Genomic DNA, 24525 nt, shown 5'->3' with positions numbered 1-24525 from the left:
ACATAATAGTTATACAACATGAGCAAATACTTTTGTTTCTTTTTATATTTTTAAGGAAATTGCTAACTAAAACTAGCTATCATACTAGAGTAATCCAGTGGGAACAGAATTCACTTACAGTTAAAAACAAAATGAGTAAAAGGAGTCATTTTGAGCTCTGGCCAACATACTGTTCTTCACACAGTCAGAGCAATTAGAATGGACAAACTGCTAGCTGTACAAAGTTAAAACTTAAGATGTTTTACCAGATCTGGGGGGCAAACCAGGAAGGTACCAAGTAGACACAACTCCTTCCAACTTTAGTTTATATAAAACAAGAAGAATGTGGAAAAATTGGAAAGAGTCCAGCGGAGGGCAACAAAAATGATTAGGGGACTGGAACACATGACTTATGAGGAGAGGCTGAGGGAACTGGCAATGTTTAGTCTACGGAAGAGAACAATAAGGGGGGATTTGATAGCTGCTTTCAACTACCTGAAAGGGGGTTCCAAAGAGGATGGATCTAGACTGTTCTCAGTGGTAGCAGATGACAGAACAAGGAGTAATGGTCTCAAGTTGCAGTGGGGGAGATTTAGGTTGGATATTAGGAAAAACTTTTTCACTAGGAGGGTGGTGAAACACTGGAATGCGCTACCTAGGGAGGCGGTGGAATCTCCTTCCTTAGAAGTTTTTAAGGTCAGGCTTGACAAAGCCCTGGCTGGGATGATTTAATTGGGGATTGGTCCTGCTTTGAGCAGGGGGTTGGACTAGATGACCTCCTGAGGTCCCTTCCAACCCTGATATTCTATGATTCTATGATGCTCAGCAACTTTCAGGATGCATATAGCATCATGCAGAATCTGGGCTCTTGTTTATTTGTCTGCTTTTTGCAGCATGGTGATTAAAGATAGCAAGGGTTCTGTATTCCACTTACAACTAAAGTTTTCTTACTGGCGGGATGGCATCCATTAAAGCTGGATACCCAGGGCAACTAAGCCCCGCCCTTTCCCTCCCCCACCTTACAGCTGGAATCCTGAACAAAATGAGCACAGACCAGGTAAGACAAGGGAAACCAAGGACTATTTACCAATATCCTCTGTAATGTCACAACACTTTTCTCCATTCTTGTATTTTCCTTACACTCATGCTTCAAACATGAATAATAGGGTACAAATACTCTTAATTACTTATTTCAAAATGGTAACAAATATTCCTTACTACTTAAAATATGTGAGCTTTAAACAAATCACACTTTTCAATTAAAACGTAATCAAGTTACATGGTTGGAGATGTGATGGTTCTCAGGGTACCCAGGACTGAGAGTCACCTTGTTACTTCCTGCCTCCAGCAAGAGGGAGTCTTGCCTGTGATAGCTGGGGTTAGGTCCCTAACACCACCAGCTTGTGAGCCTCTCAAGCACTTTCCTCTGGGCTATGCCAGCTTGCTTTTGCCTTGCAGATTAACAATAGGTGCACCCCACTCCCCAAAGTCCCTTGAAGTGTTCTCCTGTGATATGCAGCCCCTTGAGACTGGCTACTCTCAGAAATTCCCAAACCTCGACTCCCAAAGGAACATGGTACCCCTGTTTACCAGTTTTACCTGAGGTTACCACTCCTGTATAATGCACAGCACTTATCAGCAGTTATAATACAAAAGTAGGTTTATTTACAAAAGAACAAACTCCACTAAAAACGAGAGAGTGAAGGAAAGAAATGGTTAAAATATAAAACAAAATAATAAAATGTGAACTAGGGCTTACATTTATTAATAGTTATCTTTCCTGTCTAATAAAATAGGTTCTCTCTCCAAAGGTTCAGTCTGTTGCAAAGTTGGCTGGTTTCTCAGGAACCAGGATCCAATTTTTCATGAAAAACCTCCGCTCAACAAGATGTCTCCTCAGTGAATGGATGCAGTGTCCTTCTCCCCGGATATACTGCAGCGGTCTTTTGTCTTTATTCCTAAGCAGGGAAATCCCCTGACTGTTATAATGTTCCCTTTTCACCTCCAAATGGTTTTAATGTATATAGTTTGTCTGATGGTTTTCCACTGACTTTTCTGTGTTGTATTGCTCAATTGTCTACCATTGCAACATTACATAAACAGCTAGGCAGAGAGGAGCGTCAACTCCCTCCTGCTTGAATTGGCCAGCAAAGAGACACATGATTGCCGATAACTCACTTTCCCGACAAGACCTTAAGGCATAGTTTTAAGTATAGTTACATTATTCCTGACATATTACATGTACATGCGTCCAATAATAATTATGAGTGGTGTATTAGGGGTAGTGAATTTGTCAAGTCTGAGACAGGAATTCCTTGTAAAGAACAGTGAAGCTTCTGCCCATTGGCTCTAATGACTCTCTGGGTCCAAGGAGACAAGAACAATTTTCTACTGAAAGTTGAGAAGCAGACTATAATAAAACTAAATTACCAGATCCTACACCACTAGAAACAATGTGGGATTTACCATTGTCTTCAGTGGATGCAGAATCAAGCTCCTCACCGTGAATTTGGCTCTTTCATTCTAGGCCCAATCATAAAAACTCTTATGCAACTGAATAGTCCTAATAAAAGTATTGGCAGAACTAAGTCCTTGGTTCAATCATTAAAATAAATTTAATAAATTCAGTCAGCTTTTGTATTATAAAAACATAGTTAATTACATGTGAAAATGTTTACTTTTCAGTAATATTATAAAATTTATAATGGGAAAATCCTTTCAACATCCTCACCATCCTCTTCTCAGAACACAAAAATCCAGACATACCATTAAAATGCCCCCCTCCCCCAGGGACAGAATCCCTTTATTTTAATATAACCTTTAAGTGTTCTATGAATTGATATTTTGATATTTCAGGTATGTTCAATCACAATCCATCTCTTCATGTTAGAGTGCTGTTCTGGAATATGTGCAGTTTAATCTCTAAATATGCTGCAACAATGTTCTCAGTCTTCTAAGACACTGGTTCCCAATTAATGTACTGCATTTATGACACCTTCCCATGCCAGTGCTTTGCAAAAGATTCATGAACGAAAAACAAAACAAAAACAAAAAACACCTTACCAGACGCCTGGCAAATTCTTTGTTTTCTGAAAGAAATCCATATCCTGGGTGGACCTTTGAAAATAAAAACCAAGGTGAGTTTTAAAATTTGTCAGGTTTCAAAGACTAGAAATCAATACACAGACAGTTGGACATGTCAAGGTGAGACAGTGTCTCACCAATTATTTAAATTAGTTCAACATTTCAAGATTGATTGTCCTCAGCATAGGTTAAGTGATTTGGGTCTCCTAAATCACATCTGTTAACATGCATTGTCTGAACTGGCTTTTCTGGAGGCAGCACGTCTTGTCTTTGACAGAAGGGAGGCACTGTCTCCAGAGGCACAGATATGATCAGAGAATAAAAAGCCAGTCAGCTGCGAACCAGCTGAGCGGTGAACAGTGGAGATGCTAAGAGAGGAGAGCCCACTTAGGCTTTCATCTTGCAGGCTTCTCTGAGTAGTTACTACAGCACCTGAAGAAGCTCTTAAAAGGAAGGTAATATGAATGGGGAGTGTTCAGCTGTTACCTCCATAGGATGTGCCATGTTTGTCTGTCTTTCTTCCACAGGACAGAAGCAACTTTGTCTGTACAAAGTGCAAGCTGGTCTCCATATTGGAAGAGAAGGTTCAAGGTCTGGAGAAACAAGTATTGACCCTGCGTTGCACCAGAGAAATTGAAGATTTCCTGGACGGACATCAGGATATGCTTCTCCGGACACAACATTCTGAAGATTCAGAGCAGGCTGCGCAGTGGGTACAGAAGGACGGTGAAGAAGTTTGGCAGCATGTGACCTCCAGAAGAAGAAAGGAGAGCATCCATGTACCAGCAATGCAGATACAGATAAGCAACCATTTTCATGTTCTCTCCACAGGTACTAATGCGGAGAGTGGACTAGATGATACATCTGCGGGAAGGGTGCAGAAGGAGACTCCGCCGATTGGAAGGCATGAGATGTACTGTCCTAGGGATGAGGGTTCCACGACTACCGCTCCCAAGAGAAGGAGGCAGGTGGTGGTGGTCGGGGACTCCCTCCTCAGGGGGACTGAGTCATCTATCTGCAGCCCCAACTGGGAAAACCAAGAAGTCTGCTGCTTGCCAGGAGCTAGGATTCACAATGTGATGGAGAGACTGCCGAGACTCATCAAGCCCTCGGATTGCTACCCCTTCCAATTTCTCCATGTGGGCACCAATGATACTGCCAAGAATGACCTTGAGTGGATCACTGCAGACTACGTGGCTCTGGGAAGAAGGACAAAGGAGTTTGAGGCGCAAGTGGTGTTCTCGTCCATCCTCCCTGTGAAGGAAAAGGCCCGGATAGAGAATCGTGGAAGTCAACCAATGGCTATGCAGGTGGTGTCAGAGAGAAGGCTTTGGATTATTTGACCACAGGATGGTGTTCCAAGAAGGAGGAGTGCTAAGCAGAGACGGGCTCTGCCTAACGAAGAGAGGGAAGAGCATCTTCGCAAGCAGGCTGGCTAACCTAGTGAGGAGAGCTTTAAACTAGGTTCACCAGGGGAAGGAGACCAAAGCCCTGAAGTAAGTGGGGAAGTGGGATACCGGGAGGAAGCACAAACAGGAGAGCGTAAGAGGGGAGGGCTCCTGTCTCATACTGAGAAAGTGGAACGATCAGCGAGTCATCTTAAGTGCCTATACACAAATGCAAGAAGCCTGGGAAACAAGCAGGGAGAACTGGAAGTCCTGGCACAGTCAAGGAATTATGATGTGATTAGAATAACAGAGACTTGGTGGGATAACTCACATGACTGGAGTACTGTCATGGATGGATGGATATAAACTGTTCATGAAGGACAGGCAGGGCAGAAAAGGTAGAGGAGTTGCATTGTATGTAAAAGAGCAGTATGACTGCTCAGAGCTCCGGTATGAAACTGCAGAAAAACCTGAGAGTCTCTGGATTAAGTTTAGAAGTGTGAGCAACAAGGGTGGTGTCGTGGTGGGAGTCTGCTATAGACCACCAGACCAGGGGGATGAGGTGGACGAGGCTTTCTTCTGGCAACTAACGGAAGTTACTAGCTCGCAGACCCTGGTTCTCATGGGAGACTTCAATCATCCTGATATCTGCTGTGAGATCAATACAGCGGTGCACAGACAATCCAAGAAGTTCTTGGAAAGTGTAGGGGACAATTTCCTGGTGCAAGTCCTGGAGAAACCAACTAGGGGCAGAGCTCTTCTTGACATGCTGCTCACAAACTAGGAAGAATTAGTAGGGGAAGTAAAAGTAAGGGATGGGAACTGGGGAGGCAGTGACCATGAGATTGTCGAGTTCAGGATCCTGACACAAGGAAGAAAGGAGCTCAGCAGAATATGGACCCTGGACTTCAGAAAAGCAGACCTTGAAAAGCATCAGGGAACTGATGGACAGGATCCCCTGGGAGAACAACATGAGGGGGAAAGGAGTCCAGGAGAGCTGGCTGTATTTTAAAGAATCCTTATTGAGGTTACAGGAACAAACCATCCCGATGTGTAGAAAGAATAATAAGTATGGCAGGTGACCAGCTTGGCTTAACTGTGAAATCCTTGCTGATCTTAAACACAAAGAAGCAGCTTAGAAGAAGTGGATGATTGGACAAATGACCAGGGAGGAGTATAAAAATATTGCTCAGGCATGCAGGAGTGAAATTGGGAAGGCCAAATCACACTTGCAGTTGCAGCTAGCAAGAGGTGTTACGAGTAACAAGAAGGGTTTCTTCAGGTATGTTAGCAACAAGAAGAAAGTCAAGGAAAGCGTGGGCCCCTTACTGAATGAGGGAGGCAACCTAGTGACAGAGGCAATGGAATGCGTTACTTAGGGAGGTGGTGGAATCTCCTTCCTTTAAGGTTTTTAAGGTCAGGCTTGACAAAGCCCTGGCTGGGATGATTTAGTTGGGGATTGGTCCTGCTTTGAGCAGAGGGCTGGACTAGATGACCATCTGAGGTCCCTTCCAACCCTGATATTCTATGATCTTTTTTGTTTCTTTTTTTGCCACACTTCTCCTACTACAGATATCTCAACATGTATCCTCAACCACACCCTTTCTCTTCCTCTTTAAACCACCCGCCCCACCTATTCCCTCCCAAAAATTGTTTTAGCATAAGATGTTAACAGTAGTTCTAGTGTCTACCATTAAAAGTTCTACCACCTCTCATGTTCCTAGCACTGCTAGTGATCAATGGGATAATGTGCTCTGCTTTTTCAGCAGGGACGAAAGCAATGTGTCCTCAGATCAAAATTATGTATCCCCATGTGCTATCCCCACTCTAATATAAATTCTGCATATTTACACAAAAACAGCACTTTTTATTTTATATAAACTGTCAACTAAAGAAACATTCCGACAGACTAAAGATTATAGAATAAACTATTTTTATCTTCATTGTCTCAAACAGTGTAAGCATCTGTACTATTTGTAAATTTAATTTCAAAGGGTTTTTGTTTTGGTTTTTTTGCAAGCACCATACTGAAACACATTTATTTCAAAAGAAACAGTAATACTAACTGAGCCACTCCAGGGTAATTACTGGTGTTGACTGATTCCATCCATCAAATTTTATTTAAAGATGTTTTTGTACATAGTAATGCATTTAATTCACTGGTACCACAGCAAAAAGCATTATTCCAATCAGTTATATGTATGTTTGTTTTTCCAATATAATCCCTGTTAAACTTTGGATCTCTAGCCCATTGGGATGGGAGGGGGGCAGACAACAGGAGCCATATTTACCCGTCTATGCTAATGTGCATTTTGTGGAACACTATGAAACAACAAAAATAATTATTGGATGCACCATTTACCTTTTCACAAGTGTAATTGTGTGTGTAATTTTAAAAATGATTAAAAACAAATTTAAACAAAAGCCTTTTTTGGACACAATTTATAAAAACATCAGAAAAAAGCTGTTATGGCATGGAAAGGGTTAGTGCTCAAAACTAATTGGGTTTTTTTTCCCCAAGCAAATTTGGGAATGAACTGAAGCTGCTCCCTGGTGTGAAAGCTGAATCCAGCAGCCACCTGCAGGATCAGCGACCAGAACTGCCAGATGCTACAAAGCCTTTGATTTCCAGTAGCGATTTCGGCCACATTTAACTCATGTGACATGAACTAACTGGAATAGCATATTCAATCACTTTTTCTTTTAAATACAAACTCTGGCTTTTCTGCTTTCTATATATGAAACAGCTGCAGCAGATAGACTCATTCAGACTCACAGCTTGGGCCCTGGTTTTCTTAATGGCTTCCATGATGGCATCCATGTTGAGGTAGCTTTTGCTGGTGGGAGCTGGGCCAACACAGACAGCCTCATCCGCCATTTTCACATGAACCTGAAGAGGCAAAATTCTGCATTAACAGATGCTCCCAGCAAAAATAATTACCACCACCCTGAAATATGCACACAAATCTGATTGTTTCAAAGATAATTAACATACCATAGCCACTTCTAGAATGTGCACTGAAATTAAACATCAATGTACAAGAACTCAAAGTAACATTAAATCACATTTCATTTGACCCAAGCTTAAGTCACTGTCAAAATGTTTTATTATTTCAATATATACTTTGTATTTGATTAAATAAAATCATGACAAATATAATTTCAGCTTCCTGTACTGATCATCTATATGTAAATTCACTGCCTAAAACTACTTTGTTACATGTAACCAGGGTAGCCTAATATCTTAATACTTAACAACAAACATTCATGGCCAGTTCCAAGCAGGCTCCCCAGGAAGTTGGGGATAATTAGAGTGAATTGAATGAAGGGATGCAGTGAGTGTCCCTGCACAGCATCAGGTCAGCACCATGCACAAATTAAAGCCTATGACTAAAGAGTTCAATATCACTACACGTGAACCAGAAAATCTTGAAAATTATTTAAGCAGGCTCATATTTGATTCCTGATCCATTGTATCCTTATTCACGTGTACAATTGTCAAATACATTTTTAAGTCAAATATTAACATACAGAAGTCTAAGAAAGTTTTCCCCACATTTTATAGGAATAATTAAATAGAAATGTTTTGGAGAAATGTAAATGGGTCATCTGCATAACACACTAGGTTGTTTTCGTTTGGTTGGGAGAGAAGTTATAAAACTGCAACTAAGCAGTGATCTTTGCATTGCTTTGGGAGTCCCAAGGTGATTTTTAACTACATATTTTCTTTTTCAAAAAAATACATACATTTGATAAATGAGAAACGTTTAATTGCAATTTGCAAAATGATTAAAATATTTTTTTTAAGCCAGTGTCTATGTTAACATATCAGTTCTGGCATTCCAGCATTAGTACAAATCCAACACACCTGAAGACCTGTTTGTTATTTCTTCCAGGTAATATTTTAAAAACACTACAGCCAAAATATTTTTTTTAAATTAACACATTACAGTTAGCTGTTGGACACTGGCATTAAAATACATGAAAGTAAGTAGCAAAATTTAGAATACTTTCAGTTCCTTGATTTATTTTCTTTTAGGAGTCTTACTCCAACAGCATGATAATGTTATATTGTAAATAGAGTATGAAGTTGTCAATTCACATGGTGATGTATAAAAACAGTTTGCTTTTTATGTTGCCTCTGCATATTACAGGATTATTCAAGGAAAAAGATGGTAGAGAAATGCACACATACATGAAGATATATATAAAACAAGAGAGGCAGCCAAAATATTTTAATGGCACAAAATTTTGCTTGAGAAGCAAACATTCAAGAAGACGTGGTAAAAACATTTCTAGCAGAAGCACAATTTCCTGATGTAACAGGGGCGTTTGTTCTGAACCTGAGTTTTGTTTCTCATTTTTAGTCAGGCTTTTAAGAGTTAGTTTGGAGAATTAAACCCTAATTCCCAGATTCAACAAGGTGCTTAAATTCATGCTTAATTTTAAGCATATGATTTGTCCCATTGTAATTAGTAGGGCTAATCACATGCTTAAAATTAGGCATGCGCTTAAATACTTCCCTGAATCAGGATCTACAAACACACCTCACTTTCTGGAATCTCTAATCTACCACATGTGAACCATCACAGCTTCTGACAAATACTTAAGTTTTACTATGTAGTTATTCAACTATACCTATTTTTTTTCTTTTTTATAAATAAAGTCTTTATGGAGGAGATTTTAATAATGTCTATTTGAACACACAGAAAACAATTCTTAGATTGTAATATATTATTTTGAACAAACATTGCCAAAATTAATTTATGCACTAGCTTTCATTAAGCACTAAGAGCAAGAACATTTTAAGGTCCAAAACCTGCATGCATCCTTACCATAGAACCATAGACTGGAAGGTACCTTAATAGGTCATCTTGTCCAGTCCCCTGCACAAACATTCCTGACAGGTGTTTGTCTACCCTGTTCTTAAAATTTCCAGTGATCGAGATTCCACAGCCTCCCTTGGTAATTTGTTCCAGTGCTTAATTATTATTACAGTTAGGAACTTTTTACTAATGTCTAATCTACATCTTTCTTGCTGAAATTTAAGTCCATTACTTCTTATCCTGTCCTGGTGGAGAAAGAACAATTTATCACCCTTCTCTTTACAACAACCTTTTACATAGTTGAAGATGTTATCATGTGCCCCCTCAGCCTTTTCTTCTATTCTCCAAACTAAACAAACCCAATTCCCCCCCCCCCCGCCCTCCTTTCCTCATAGGTCTTGTTTCCTAGACCTTTAATCATTTTTCTCTCTCTGGACTGTCTCCAATTTGTCCACATCTTTCCCAACGTGTGGTGCGCAGAACTGGACGTATTTACTTTAGTTGTGGCCTGATCAGTGCTGAATAGAGTGGATGAATTATTTCTTGACTCTTCCTTCCTTCTTCTTGCTAATACAGCCCAGAATGATGTTTGTTTCTTTCGCAATAGTACTGCATTACATTTTTGACTTTTATTTATTTTGTGAACCGCTATAACCCCCAGATCCATTTTCTGCAGTACTCCTTCCTAGACAGTCATTTCTATTTTGTATCTGTGCAATTGATTATTCCTTCTTAAGTGCAGTATTTTGCATTTGTCCTTATTGAACTTCATTCTATTTATTTTCAACCATTTCTCCAGTTTGTCAAGATGGTACAAAGTTTAAAACTTCAAGAACGTATGTAATCTTACTGACTTAAATGAGACTATTCAGGTGAGTGAAGTTAAGCAGGTAAATGTTGGCAGGATTGAGGCTTTCCTTACAGTAACATATAATCTTATGACAAAAAGTTAGATGATCATTTTTTTGAATACCAAAAGGGAAAAAAAAAAAACCCCACAAAAGCGATACAGACACTCAAACACAGAACTGCATTCATTAGAACTACTGTGAACTGAGTCAAAAGTGACATTTCTGTGTTTATTTCTCCTTTTTTCTTCTCTTCTTTCAGCTCCTCTCCTCCCTTAGCATTCCCTGCTCACTTCTTTTTCCCCCTCCCCCTTGTTTTCTGGTTGTTTCCCTTCTCCCTCCACCTCCCCCAAATTTTCCCTAATTGCTGGCATCTTCCCCATCCCTTGCTCAGAGTTCAGCATCAATTCAGTCCTCCCCCTCCTTCGCTCTACCCCATGTGTAGGCATAGCAAAAAAGTAGAATTGACAACATCCTTTATTAGTTTCATTTTGCCTGTTCTGCTCTGGCATGGCGCACAAAGCAGAGACTCTCTGCATGCGAAGCCAAAGAGCTTTTCATGCCACCCTCTGGCATGAATGTCAGCATTTGTTGACTTTAATGGCAGCCGCTTGAGTAACTGAAGGAATTGAGTAACTGAAGGGGCATGAACCTTTTATATAGCTGATTATTTACTGGCTCTAGTCATCCAACTTTAAAGACCAATTTCATACTAGCATTCATGTGCTATCCCTCTAATACCTGTTAAGGCAGGCATTTTACTTATTATGTAACACACTGGATCATGATGAGTTTGTTCATGTCGTGTACCATGAATAAATTACATAACATATGGCAAGTTATATTGAAATATGATAGTAATATCTAAACCTACAGAGTACCCACAATTACAGGTAACTATTACAAAGTCATTATTTGTATCTACATTACAATAGCACCTTTCAAGTTACCACACAATGATGAGCAAAGACATGCACGGTAATACTGCAAGGTCCCTTCTCTGAAGAAACCAGAAACATACATACATGCAGATTTTCTACATTTCTTGAAGAATCCAATACTTTTCTCTTTGTAAGCATTGTGAATTTCAGCAGTCTCCTCTGAAATTCAAGTGGCTTTAGCTTGTCAGTTATAAATGCCTATACCGAGTGTGTGTTTGGTTTTCTTTTTTAAATTTAGCCATAACTTATTTCATGCTAAACTTTGCAAGGGAGTAATTGTTTCCCTTCATTTACTTTCAAATGAAAAAAAAAAACCTGGTTTTTAAACAACTGTTGAAACTGTTTGGACTTTGATTAGTTTAAATTATTAGAACATCAATTTAATCTCAGCTCTACAGGTGGAAAGTACCAACAAGTGGAAGAATGTATGTTTTTGAGGTGCCTGACGGTTTCTGCTCTAAACTTTAACAATGTTGAACTATCCTCCCTCCAACCTATGTATTTCAAATAGATACAGGGTCCTAAGATGCTAATGGGGGGTGGAGGGGGGACACAAAACAAAAAACAAAAAAACAAAATGATACTTTACCAAGTCATGTCTTACACCTATGTACAAGCTGCTTATACTCTCCAAAATTAACATATCTAGAACACGTTTCATAATGACTAAATATTTCGTGTCATGGTTGGCATAAGACACTAGAGTTTCTTCAAAAGGGTAGCTAAAAGATCTAGCAACATGTGATACCACACATCTTTCAGCTAACTCAGATTTAAAGGCAAAATTTAGCAACCTGTGACACCATGTGGGTTTGTGATACTCCTGTGAGTGTGGATCCATACATCAATCAACAGATTATACTCAACCACAGCATTATTTCTTCCCAATCCCCACATCCATGACAAATCCATTATGGAAAATATTCTATATTTAATTAGTAGTTCAACCATAAGAGAAGTTTATTTAGGCATAATCATTCTATTTAAATGTTTTTTAATTAAGTATCCAAGAAACATCCGAATGGAAAATGCTTTTACAAATCTTGAAGTAAGATTGTAACAACCATGAAATTTCAGATTTATATAGCTGAAATCATGAAATTTACAATTTTAAAAATCCTATGGCTGGGAAATTGACCAGAATGGACCCTGAATTTGGTAGGGCCAAAGACATGAAGCATAACTTGCCTTTTCTTACAGTGTAAGGTATGTTCTTTTGATTTTTTAAAAAAAGCATGCCACCTGATCTGTGCCATGTCACAGCCAAAAATGCAGCTTGTGAGGCATGCCCCATCACCACACAAGGGGAAAAACTGATCTTGTGAAAGTTTGTCATGGCCACGTATTGATCTCTAAAAAAGAAAAGGAGTACTTGTGGCACCTTAGAGGCTAACAAATTTGTTTAAGCAGAAGCTTTCATGAGCTACAGCTCACTTTTCTGGAATTCTGATCTTGCAACAACTCCAAGTTGAATTGCCATCCTCCAGAACAAACAACTTTTGGACATATCACATCTTTATAGTTAAGAACTCATGAGAGCAGCCACGTATGCAATAAGATACTTTAGACACTAGAAAAGAACTACAATCTATGTGTTTATTCCCCCTAGTCTTCATGTTATAAAGAGCATGGCGCCATAAATCTCACAACAGCAGCACTGTCACGATGAAAAGGCCATAAATACAATTCCTCTTCAGAAGACAAAGTTCCTTGTTTACTCAGCCAATAAAGCTACATCTACCCTATACTCCACTGGCAGGAGTCTGTAGTAGCTACATGTGTCAGTGAAAGGCTCTGGCAGAGAAGGAAGCAATGAGGAAAGGATTCAGCAGCTCCCCCACTGCTGGAGCCCCTCATGGCAGTAAGGAAAGGCCCTGTTTTGGGGAAAGGCTTCAGGAGTAGAGAGTTGCCTGAGCCTTTCCCCGCCGCCTCCCTTCCCACACTCCCATCCCCTTCCCAACACACACACCCCTCACCAGAGCGTTTCCCCACCGTCAGAGCGTCCTTCCCTGTGGCGGGGAAAAGCTCCAGCAGCAAGACACTACACACGGGCAGCAGCTATAATAGCCTTCCCTGGCGCTGCCGCTGACCCGCTGCTGGACAACTGGAGACCCCCACCGCCTCCTCCACTCCACTCCCCACCCCCAAAGGTTCCCTGCTTCTCGCCGCACTGCTAGGGCTGGCTGCTCAGCGGACCCTCAGGGTCAGGAGGAGCTGGTGCTCGGGGAGGCTGCCCGTAACTCTGGGCCCAGCTAAACTCTGGCCGGGGGGGAGTGGGGGGGGACGGGACTGCACTGGCTCAGCCCAACGCTGGGGCCGGCCTGGTGCTCAGGGAGCATGTGGCGGGGGGCTCCTGAGCTGGGACTTGGAGTAGAAGGTGGATCTGGGTTCCCCTACTAACCTCTGCAGGAATGGCACGGTCAGAGTAGTAAAGGGAAGACTGCTATTTTGTATGGAGGGACTTTGATACACCACCCGGGAGGGGAAACATACATGATGACCAGACCAGAGGGCCAAGTCAAAAAGAGGAAGCCCCTTGCGTGGCAGCTGGCCAGAGGACGACAGGAGAGACACCATCAGAGGAGGGCAAAACACCTCGTCAGTGCTAATCCCCAGAGCAACCAAGACAAGGTGCCACGAACAGCAAGTGCACCCAACGAGGGTGCATAACATCCAGTAAGGTTAAATAGAAAGCACAACCTTTGATTACTAAACAAAGACTTCTTCAAAGATGAAATTCTTTAATGACCGAATATTCTTTTGCAGAAAACTGAGGAAGCACTGTTTCCAAAATTCCAGAAAGTGATACTGAAGACACTTAATCTGATCCAAAAATCTATGATGAAGTAACTGGCACAGTTCATCTGGATAACTTTCTAGGTTGTCGTGGCTAGTTACTATTAATAGAAGGTACTAAAATATTTGTATGATTTGATGCCAGTACACACTGTTGTCCAGCTATGCCATACCCAATCTGTGTTGACTAATTGTCCCAGTGACTTGTCTTGGAAAAGGAGAATGGTTTGTTTTTCCTAGTTTCATATCTGCAGATAGCCCCTTATTTATAGATCTTATTTATAGAAACACAATAGGATAGGGGGTCACAAGTGGCAGGTTTTATGTCCAGGATTTATGTACAATCTCTTGAGATTTAGAGTTTAACTTTGCAGAATAAATGTAGTCTTCTTCACCATTAAGTCATTCAATTGCTCCAAATGACTAATATGTGTGCACACACACACCGCAGCACAGTGTTTTCAAAACCAGTGATCAAAACTATTTTTCTAAATATGGAAACTTTTGGGGATAAGTGGGTGTACATATATATAATGTGAACACTTCAACTTGAATGGAAACACTTATAACTTGACTTCAACACTGTTTATGGTCTATAAAATGAAAATACTTTTAAAGTCAGATGCCTAATGTAAATTATAGCTTATAATACAACAAGTATACATTGACTATAAAGGCCTTCATTTCTTTCACACAGATCATATTTATTTATATAGGTGGCATGGCATGACACAGAAGTGTGTTCCTCATTCTCCTTAGGGTAATTCCCACCTACTCTTTGTAAAAAGTGAAAGTTAATTTGCAGGGAGGGTGGAAAAGAGGGAAAACACATATCTGATCAGCTTTTTAATCCAAAGTGCCAATATCACCTGCATTGCTTTCACACAAGTCTTGCACTTCAGACAGCTGCTGATGTTTACCATATGACAGATGCCAATTATTTGAGTGCAAATGCCTAATTAAAAAAAATTTAAAAAAACACCCACACCCACCCAATCCCTCAGGAGATAAATGTCTGGGCTTCCTGAGTGTCCCAGCTTTTCAGACTACGTCACCCTTTGTATCCGCAGGTCTTCGTATGCGGAATTTTATGCTGCTGAAGGACACACGGTTACACTAAGTGGCTGCTAGTTTTTCCACTCCCTCTGTCCATATTGGATTCTATAGTTTACTACCATATTTCATATTTGTATACATAGTCAGTCTTTGCCAGATCTGAAAAGTAACGATAATTCTATCAGAACACCTCTGTTTGGTATGCTAAATAAATGGGATCTTGACTGTTGTTTGGACAAAAATCTAATCAAACAAGTCATACTCCTTTTTAGTTCAAATCAGTATTACGCGCCAACGGATGTTGTTCCAATATAAGTGGGTTCACCCAATTGACCCAAACTGAGTAATACAGCTCAGCAAGACAAACTACAATTAATTCAAACCATAAAATGGGGCTAATGAGTAAACCCTTTGTAAGGTAGCTTAAAAAAAAAATGGGCATGGAAAACTCCAAAATAATAAACAATGCAAATTAAGTTTGAATTCCCTTCTTTGCAAAAAATATACCTCATTTCTCTCTGTCTCACACACACAAAGAAAATACAGTCTAGAATACTAAATAGTTTTTAAAGCCCTATCTATCCACTGAGATAAATGCCATAATTGTGTGGTAAGATGGGTGAAGTAATATCTTTTATTGGACCAACTTCTGTTAGTGTGAGAGAGAAGCTTTCAACCTTACACAGAGCTCTTCTTCAATTGTGTGGTGGTATTTAACCCTAACATGAAATACTGGAATTATTTCTAAACTCTGTGAGAAGCTGAACTGTGAAAGACTACTAGTACAAATATCGCACATATTCCACACTTACTTTTAGTCAGCATTTCAAAAAACCTATATAAAATTCATTTATGCGTATAAAACAAGTCAAGCCTGAAGTCATCATGAGTAGATCAAACTGCAGTGCTATTTTGAAGCGTAAACAATCTAAACTGAGAGACTGCACACAAAAAAGGTGTAATTTTAGTAAAATTGGTTTTCAAGGGCCCAGTCCTGCAAGCACTTATTTGGCGCACAGCGTTTATTTATGCGAGTAGTCCCATCCAAGCCAATGGCACTACTCAATAAAAGACAATATGCCCAGTAGTCTTAAGGAGCAGGTCCTTGATTAGCAGTCTCACACCAAATAGTCAGGAAAGTAAAACCAGTTTTCTTATCCCATAGTTCAGGCTGGTTTAGTGGTGCGTCCAGATTTTAGAGAGGGGCCAAAACCCACAGATTTCAACTATGAGAGTAGATGGAATGCCCAATTTGGAGTCATCCTTCTTTAAAAAGGAAGATACAATAAGTAGGGAAGAAACACTGTGCTTCTGCTTCATATTGAGAGCCTATACCTTCTGCATGGCAGGACTGTTATTCTTTTGAACAGATATGCACTTTAAATGCATGCAAGTCAAAAAAGGGTGAACATCCCAAGCTACTTGTGACAGAAATGTCCTGTTTCATATGGGGAAAAAAACATTCCAACTTTTGGATTCTTTAGTGAAGTCTGATAAAAATGGTTTATTTTATTTAAATAAATATGAATATTTAGTAGAGTGAATAAAGCAAGGGTCTTAAAATTAATCATATTTGACACAGTGGTTCTTTGGAAGGGAAGAAAGCCTGCATCAGGTTATGCTCATGCCTGTGTCAGAACTAATTCATAAGCAGCAACATGACCTTCTAGAGCACTGTAGCCAAGCTCACTCTTTACCACAGAATGCTTACCCAATGTCATCAATAACAGTACTGCATAACAAAGCTAGTTCTATCCTATCAATTATCCCATGACTTTTGCCTGAGATGTTTCAGTAATAAGTGTGATCCCACCTTGTAGTATTGCAGTCACGCTGCCTGAGCACAGATTGAGATGGTCTATGTAAACTAGGGCAATTAAAACAAAACAAACACCCACACACACACACCAGAAAATTTCCACAAAAATTTAGCCCCCCGATGCTACAAGTTGTTCTCAGGCAGACCCCTGCACTCATTCTCAAAGCACCAGTGAGTTAAATGGAGGGTCAGCTCACACAGACTAAATTACAGAATCAGTGCCTTTGATTATAAGCTTTTTGGGCATGGTCCAGGACATTTTCTACCAGGCGTGTAGTAGCACCTGGCATCCTTTTTGGCGTTCAGTGAATGAATATTTGTGATGTCTTTTATATATAATATTCAATTTAAATAGTAAACCAGTTTGTTCTCATGTTTAAAGATGAATGCCATCCAAAACTATATTCATACAAGTACACCGTTTTTTAAATAGGAAAGCCATTGTTCCACAGCGGTCTATACAAACTTTTGATTCATTAAATGTACTTCATATAAAAACTTTTCCTGTGCTTCAGTATATTGTCATTCTTCTTAAACCAAAATCTTAAAGCCGATATCTAAATGTCTTATTAAACTATGACCTCACAATACAATTTTCACTGAAGCTTAGCATTTATGGTGCTCAAAGAGTCGTTCTACTCTGAAAAGTTACCTTCTCATTCAAAAGATTTGTTCCATGTGTGTTTTCAGTTATTTTGATACTCTTCACTTCTTTAGTCCTGCAGAACCAACAGAATTATAGGAGACTGGGCTGAGTTCTTTTCTGGCTCATGAAGCATCAGAATTGTTAATGAAGTTAGCAGGCGAATTTGAAGGTAATGGAGTTCCATATAGCATTCTGAGGGCAGATATAGGCCTGCAGAATCTTCATTACTAGTGCTGATGTAAAAGCAAGAAAGAACACAGCTTGACTTTCAGAACCCAAAAAGAGTTTGCAACACTGGCTGTTACAAAAACCATCTTTATACTTGTCAACCGAGTAAATGTGCTTTGGAAGACACTGGAGCACGGTAAACCAGGAACCGGGTGGCATGCTGTTTTTGGAGTAACTTTTCACAGTAGAACCACATTCTAAAAAAAGTAAATATTTTACAGGAGTAGAGTTTCATAGCTGGCAGAGACATGCAGCTAAGAAGTCAACACAATTCAGTATATGTGGTCTGATTTTACCACAGGATCTAACTGTATTTGCACCAGCGTACTCCACTACAGGCTAGGTAGCTGTTGCACAGCGCCTTCCAGGAGGTGACCACAGAGCACCTAGCAGTCAAGCACAAAGAGCATCATATGGAGAAATGCATCCTGGAATCTCTACCAGATATGAGAGGGGAAGAACCAGACTCACCAGTTACATGGTCAGTTAGGGGATCCCCTTTCTCCTAGGAAAGGACAGCATTAAAACCAAGCTACAGGATAACCATCATGCTACAGCCCACGTAGTTGCGCAAGAAGGGATAACACGGTTCACTGTCATAGTTATTAACGGAGTCATGTAAGTTAGCCGGGACAAACCATTTTCAGTCAACCATGTCACCAACCAGTTAAAAACATGGATAAAAGCTGTAGTGCAGACAAAGCCTTAGAAAATGGGGGTTGGGGGGGGGGAGGGAGACACAACAAACAATGCTGTTTCATGCAGTATTATTTTATTTTTTCTAGTTTTATAAGCAACATATAGTAGCTAAACAATGCTAGTTAAAGCATTATACTGGACTCTGTTTCACCCATAACACCGCAGAACTTACAGAGTTTGCGCTATGCTGCCCAAACACACACTGCCATCTCTCCGTAGACCTAAAAGTCAACAAGCAAGCCTGTATCTGGAGTTGCATGTAATGCTGTAATTGCTGTGTAACGGAACACTGGTGAAACGGGTTTACAGATCACTAGTTGATCATTACCACAACCTCAAATTTTAGGGCCAGGCTGAATTATCTTCTGCTGAGCACATGTGGAGGGACAGTGCCTGGGGCCCACTGTCCTCTCTCCAAATTCTGGTCCTTGCTGTGCTAGTACCACCACTGGGTGAGTCTACCCTGTACAGTGGCACAAGATGCCCTAACAGAGGTCAGATGAGCCAGGGCCCGGGAGAGGCCAGGGCCCAGCCCCTTCTGCACCAGCCAACAGAGCCTTTACAAAAAAAAAGAATTTTCCAATCCTCCTTCCCCACATTATAAGTCCTGTGGTCATTGCAAGAGCAGCAAATTTTTGAGATTCTCTGATCATGACGACAATGAAACTCCAAAGTTGCCAAAAAATACTGTATTCATTTTGCAGTCAATGTTACAGTTAATACAACTAAGTTTATTGAGCAGTTTCCATTATAAACCCGAACCTCCCCCTTTTCACTTGCTTTTTGAACAAATTCCCCAAGGTAAAAATATTGTCACATAGTTGTGCCTCAGCAGACTCAGCTCAAGAACAGCTGAGCCTTATTGTCCATTGCATTATCTAATCTCGCTGGTATGGCTCAACAGAATTGCACCACTCTGAAAGTGGTGCAGAAACAGGTCATTGATATTTAAACAGTGTTCATTTTGGAATACTATATAATCCAACAGTGAAGTATAAAAAATGAAAACGGTCAGTTTAAAGTGTCATAAAATCACGGGGGGGGGGGAGGTAGAGAATCACTTGGAGCATTCCCAGCAGACAACTGCCAAGATTATTAGAGTTTAGCATAGTCCCAGATCCAACCTCTTACTAGTCATCACAAAAGCATGTGCTCAGCTCTCGTTTCCATTTACACACTTCAGATCAGAAGTGTTAGCTTTATAGATTAATTGGGACCATCTAAAATATTACAGTTCAGTTTAAAAAAATCATTTTCCTTTACAAAGAGAGAGAAATAAGGAACATAAATGCAAAACAACTGCCTTCCTATGGGACCATAAGGTTGCATGTTTAAAACATAAAACATAAAGGTGGAAATACAAAAATTTTAGTAAGAATGTTACCTTCTTTGTGATATTTATCATGTATGTTTTATGGCCTGTACAGAATAGCATTAATATATTTAAAACATGTACAAAAAATATCAATAAATAACGTGTTCAACATTTCATAAAGAGGATATATACAAACTTCAGTAAACCTATGTCTGCAAATTTATACTATTTTCCTTTCTGTAACAATTTCCTATAAATTAGGACTTCTACATATTGACGACTCCCCCCCTTTTTAAAAAGGCGATTTTTTCTTCCTTTTTTACAACATGCATAGACTTTTAAAATGTTATATATGACTTAACAGCTTATTCAATCTATTTTATAAAACATTGCTAAAATAACTAATTTCCTGTTGAAGAAAAAAAGAAACCTAGAATTCTAAGGAAGATTTGCCAAAGTACACAGTATATACATAACCTAGTATTGCAAATATGAGGGTTCTGACTAAATCCTCTTTCCTGTTACCATTTAATTTTTTTCTGCTTGCTAAATAAAGTCATATTCCCTGCTGATGGCAAATGATTGGTTTACCTATAACTCCAGGGGGTTTAACTATCAGTCCTTTAAGAAGCTTTGACAGTTTAACCTGCTGAGCTCACAGCACCCAAGGGAGTGTCTTACTTGCAGTTTTACTTCTGATGCTGCTGACCACTAATACTGACTCCATAGATAATGGATTTCAATAACAACCTCCTACAGGTTAACACTTTGAGTACTAGCCATGATACTGCTTTAATTAAGTTAATACATGAAGGTCACAGTTTGGTAGAAAGTTTTATTAAATTTGGCAGTGCTTACAATAATAAAAAAAATTGTGTGAGCTCATCTCTACAGTAACTCTAAGATAAGTTTGCCTACAGATTTAATCCAGTCCGCTTGCGGATTTAGACAACATTTCAATTTATTTTTTAAAATGAACTCAATTTATTAGTTCTATTTCCTGGAAACATGTACATTTCTAGCATTTCTAACTGATAGTTTCATGACAGATATGAAATGGATGCCTCTACCCATGCTGGGCACAGAATGGGTCTACCTGGCACACAAACAGACCACCCTCTACAGCTAAGGGGAATTTTTTTCGCAAGGTTTGGAGCATTTTGATGGTGGAAAAGATTAATGCTTTTATTTGCCTGTAGCTGCCAAGTGTTAAATATTAATAGTTTACTGAAATATGTGAATTGCTTTCCATTTTAAAAAGGGTTAAAAAGTCTATATGCATATGCTTCAAAAGCATGGCGAGAAGGGTTTTTGTTTTTTTTTTCCTTTTTTTGGGGGTTGTGGGGGAAACAACGGTAACTACTTTACCTGCAAAAACCATATATTCAATTTTGTCGGTTTTTGAAGTACACAACCTGACAGACAGGATACAGAGTAATAAGGAAACAGCATGAGAGCCATTTAATATACTTCTTGATTAACTCATTGCCTGTCCAGTTCTCATACAGACATGTGCTAACATGTCAATCGTCATAATTCCCATCATCCCCACAGCTAACACACAAGCTCCTTGATTAGTGCACAACTCCCAGATGAGCCATTGCTAATGCTAAATAATTCCCTTCAGCCTCCTGCTACTATACCACAGGCTCTCCAATTAAATATAATGTCTCTGATGAGCCATATTAATGTGGACAAATTCCTGACAGGGATTCTAGCCTACTCACTTTCACCAAAGAATTGGGGAGGAGGAGGGGGATGAATGGGACACAAAAAAGTAAAATACAAACATACACTAAAGCCATATATTTAAATTCTAGCCTGCCTAATGATTTTGCAATGATGGTTTGATTAAATTAATGAAGGAAATCTTGGAGAGAAAAAACAGGAATCTATTCTTAAAGTTACTTAAATTCTGTTTGCATTTAGTTAGATCATTTACCTTGAATAATGCTGGTTAGTCATGAAGAAATTTGAGGCTTGACATACTGTTAATACATGTTTATTGATAAATGGATAGGAGTAAATTTAAGACATTTTTAAAAGCAAGCATATTTGATAATTTTGCAGCAAGTTAATTAACATGGAGATTAATTGCTAACAGTAAGAGTACCACACTGTGGCCACCAGCCAATGATTTAAGGGATTGTGTAGCTAAATTATATTCAGCCGGTTTTGTAACTTCACTGTCATGTGAAACATTATGATAAATATGCACACAATAGGTTTTTAGAAATAAATATTTCAGTAATGACTTATGCATCCCATTACTTTTAAATTGCATTAGGAAACCACTATCTTTGTTAAGTACCTGCTGTGACACTGCAGATGCAGATTACAAAGGCCACAGAGATATCCAAGACTATCCATGTGCGTTCAGTGTTCTAGCAACCCAAAAATATTTAAGAGAATAAATGACCAAGTGTGAGATGGAAATACAGGGAAAGCAAAAAGTATAGGTGATTTTCAGTACTTTATCACATATATAAAACCCCTTACAACCCTTGCTATGATTCTTTAATACAATTTAACTAGCAGTTCCCTCTGTTGTATGCAAGTATCCAAATTTTATGAAAACAGTAAGATATCTCTAATCCTAAAGCAGGCACACTTCAACCAAATGTAGAAATCAACAAATGCCATGGAAACAAAATGGATAGTTGGTGAAGTATTCTTATATTAGGAATTTTACCTATGGCTCATAACTGAATGAATAAAACTGAACCATTAGATGTAAAACATTCAAATAACCCCCATGAAATTTTGATAAACTCTTCCCCAAGGTCCTTGCTACTTTGTCTACACTAATGTAGTCTATCTTCATTTACCTGATCATTAGCTTCCAGTTTGTTCAGCTGGAAACCAACACACACTAATTACTTTGACATCACAAAGTCATATCTTTCCTCACCACCTCCCCAGACAGCAGGGAGAAATTATCAAGGGTAGGCACGATAATATCTTGATAAATGATGATTCACATCACCTCACTGTCAATCATTCAGGAGTGCTCACGCAAGATACCACTCAATCTCATTACTGAATCCTAGGGCTAAGAGTACAATACACACCAGGAGTCATATTTCAAGCAGCAGGACACCTGCGTAAGATGCAGCTCTCAGTAGAGATTTTCATGAATTTTGTTGACTTTTTGTTTTAACATGATAAATGTCAAATATTTATACATTTTAACATGAGTACAATACACTGGAGGGAGGAAGAACATGCCTAAAAAGATACAATTCATTTTTAAGAGGTCAAACAAGAGCCAAATATCAAGTTTTTCAGAAGTCTAATAGTTATTGTAACTGAAAATTAATAAACTAAAACTTGTTTAAACTTTGAAAGTTTACAAGGATATTTTTGTCCCCAAGACACTCAACAGATTTGAAAGTAAAATGCAAATAAAAATTTTTGAAGATTAACATCAGAGATGCAGTTTGGCCTTCTACAATGCAGAAAAGTAGACAACCACAAATTCAGTGTTCTCCATCCCAGTTCAACACGGAAGGTGAATAGAAACATCGACAAAATTTATAAACTATTGAAGTCAAGAGTATGGCAAGCACTTGCCTATTAGCAAATGAAGATCACAGCAGCAACCTTCCTTACCCCTCTTAAGTCAATTCCTACCCAGGAATGGAACACACCCACCTACTAGCTCCCTCAGTCCAATTTCCCTTCCTCCTCCCACTACTACCCTACTCCACACCTTCCCTTAATACTTTTGAAAATGGTTAATTTCCCAGTAGATAACAGCTAGGACTACTAGCTATTTATAAGGATTTTTAAAAGGAAGAAGTTGGTGTAGAAGGAATCCTGACTTTAGGAAAGCGAGGACTCGACTAGAGAAAATCCTGTCCTACGTCCAGCTGCTAGAAACGCCTCACTAATTTGTAGCCTGAGCTACCCCTTGACCCACCATTGAAGTGGGTCAGCTACAAGCACACCTGCATTTTGGGCTGAAAGCCACCTGAAACCCAGAAAGGTGAGCCAATGACAATGAAGAAGCCAGTGGAGAGGGAAAACTCATTGTGTCAGGTTTCTGAGAGAGGTGGCAGCTTGGCTGATAAGTATTATTTTGACAAAATAGGCAGAATTTTGCAGAATTTTAGCATATTGTGCATAGAATTTTTTTTTTGGGGCACAGAATTCCCCCAGGAGTATATTACAGCAACCTATACTACTTAAATCTCATTAGCCTAATAAGTTATTGTAGCAATGGTCTTTCAGTATAAAGAAGGTTTTTCCACAATTATAGAAAGAAATTAAATGGGAAGTTTTCCCATCAAGTACAGCTGGTGCCATTTTAGCAGGAAAGTTCATGATACCCACTGGTCCATCTGCTTGCCTGTACTGAGATCTTCCAGTGTTAAACAAAAATAAAATGTATTTTCTTTTCTTGTCACTTTGAGTAACCAATTTTCCATATTCATTTGAGAGCTTACCTATCCTCAAAACCTTCCACAAGTGGAAGTGAAATGCAGGTTAGACTTTGAGTGCAAACTGCATTATGGGAAAATCAAACTGAATTTAGCATTAACATTCATCAAATTATTATGCAATGAAGATCAAGTGAAAATTCTAGAATAATGAAAGATCGCAAAAATATCTTCCATGTTCTTTTTTAAGTTATGCTTCACAGATAGAAAATCATGGTACTTCAAATTCAGGGTGCCTATGTAGCTCTATAAATTAAAGATGTATTAGTCATAACAAAGGCAAATAAATTCACCACTAAGATAATGTCTTTAGTGATAAAATAAAAATATGAAAATTAAATCTACATTTAAAGTTTTGGACAAGTAAAGCTTTTAATTCATTACTGTTCTGGTAAGTTTAAAGAAACAAACAAACAAAAAACAAAAACACAACAACCCACATACCACAACCAGCCTGG

At 39.1% G+C, this 24525-nt stretch overlaps 1 protein-coding gene across 1 annotated transcript in view; it reads right to left on the bottom strand.

Annotated features, from left to right (window-relative positions):
* Nucleotides 1-24525, bottom strand: part of PCCA (propionyl-CoA carboxylase subunit alpha) — a 394113-nt gene that overhangs the window by 336863 nt on the left and 32725 nt on the right. The window contains exons 5-6 of the mRNA XM_084616704.1: nt 7228-7341; nt 3043-3096 (exon numbers count right to left, since the gene is read on the bottom strand). Coding sequence (XP_084472830.1) covers nt 3043-3096; nt 7228-7341 — 168 coding nt within the window. The remainder of the gene's footprint in view (nt 1-3042; nt 3097-7227; nt 7342-24525) is intronic.

The sequence above is a fragment of the Lepidochelys olivacea genome (genome assembly GCF_965140295.1).
Source record: "Lepidochelys olivacea isolate rLepOli2 genome assembly, chromosome: 1".
NCBI lineage: Eukaryota > Metazoa > Chordata > Testudines > Cheloniidae > Lepidochelys > Lepidochelys olivacea.
This window is presented reverse-complemented; position numbering and strand designations above follow the sequence as displayed.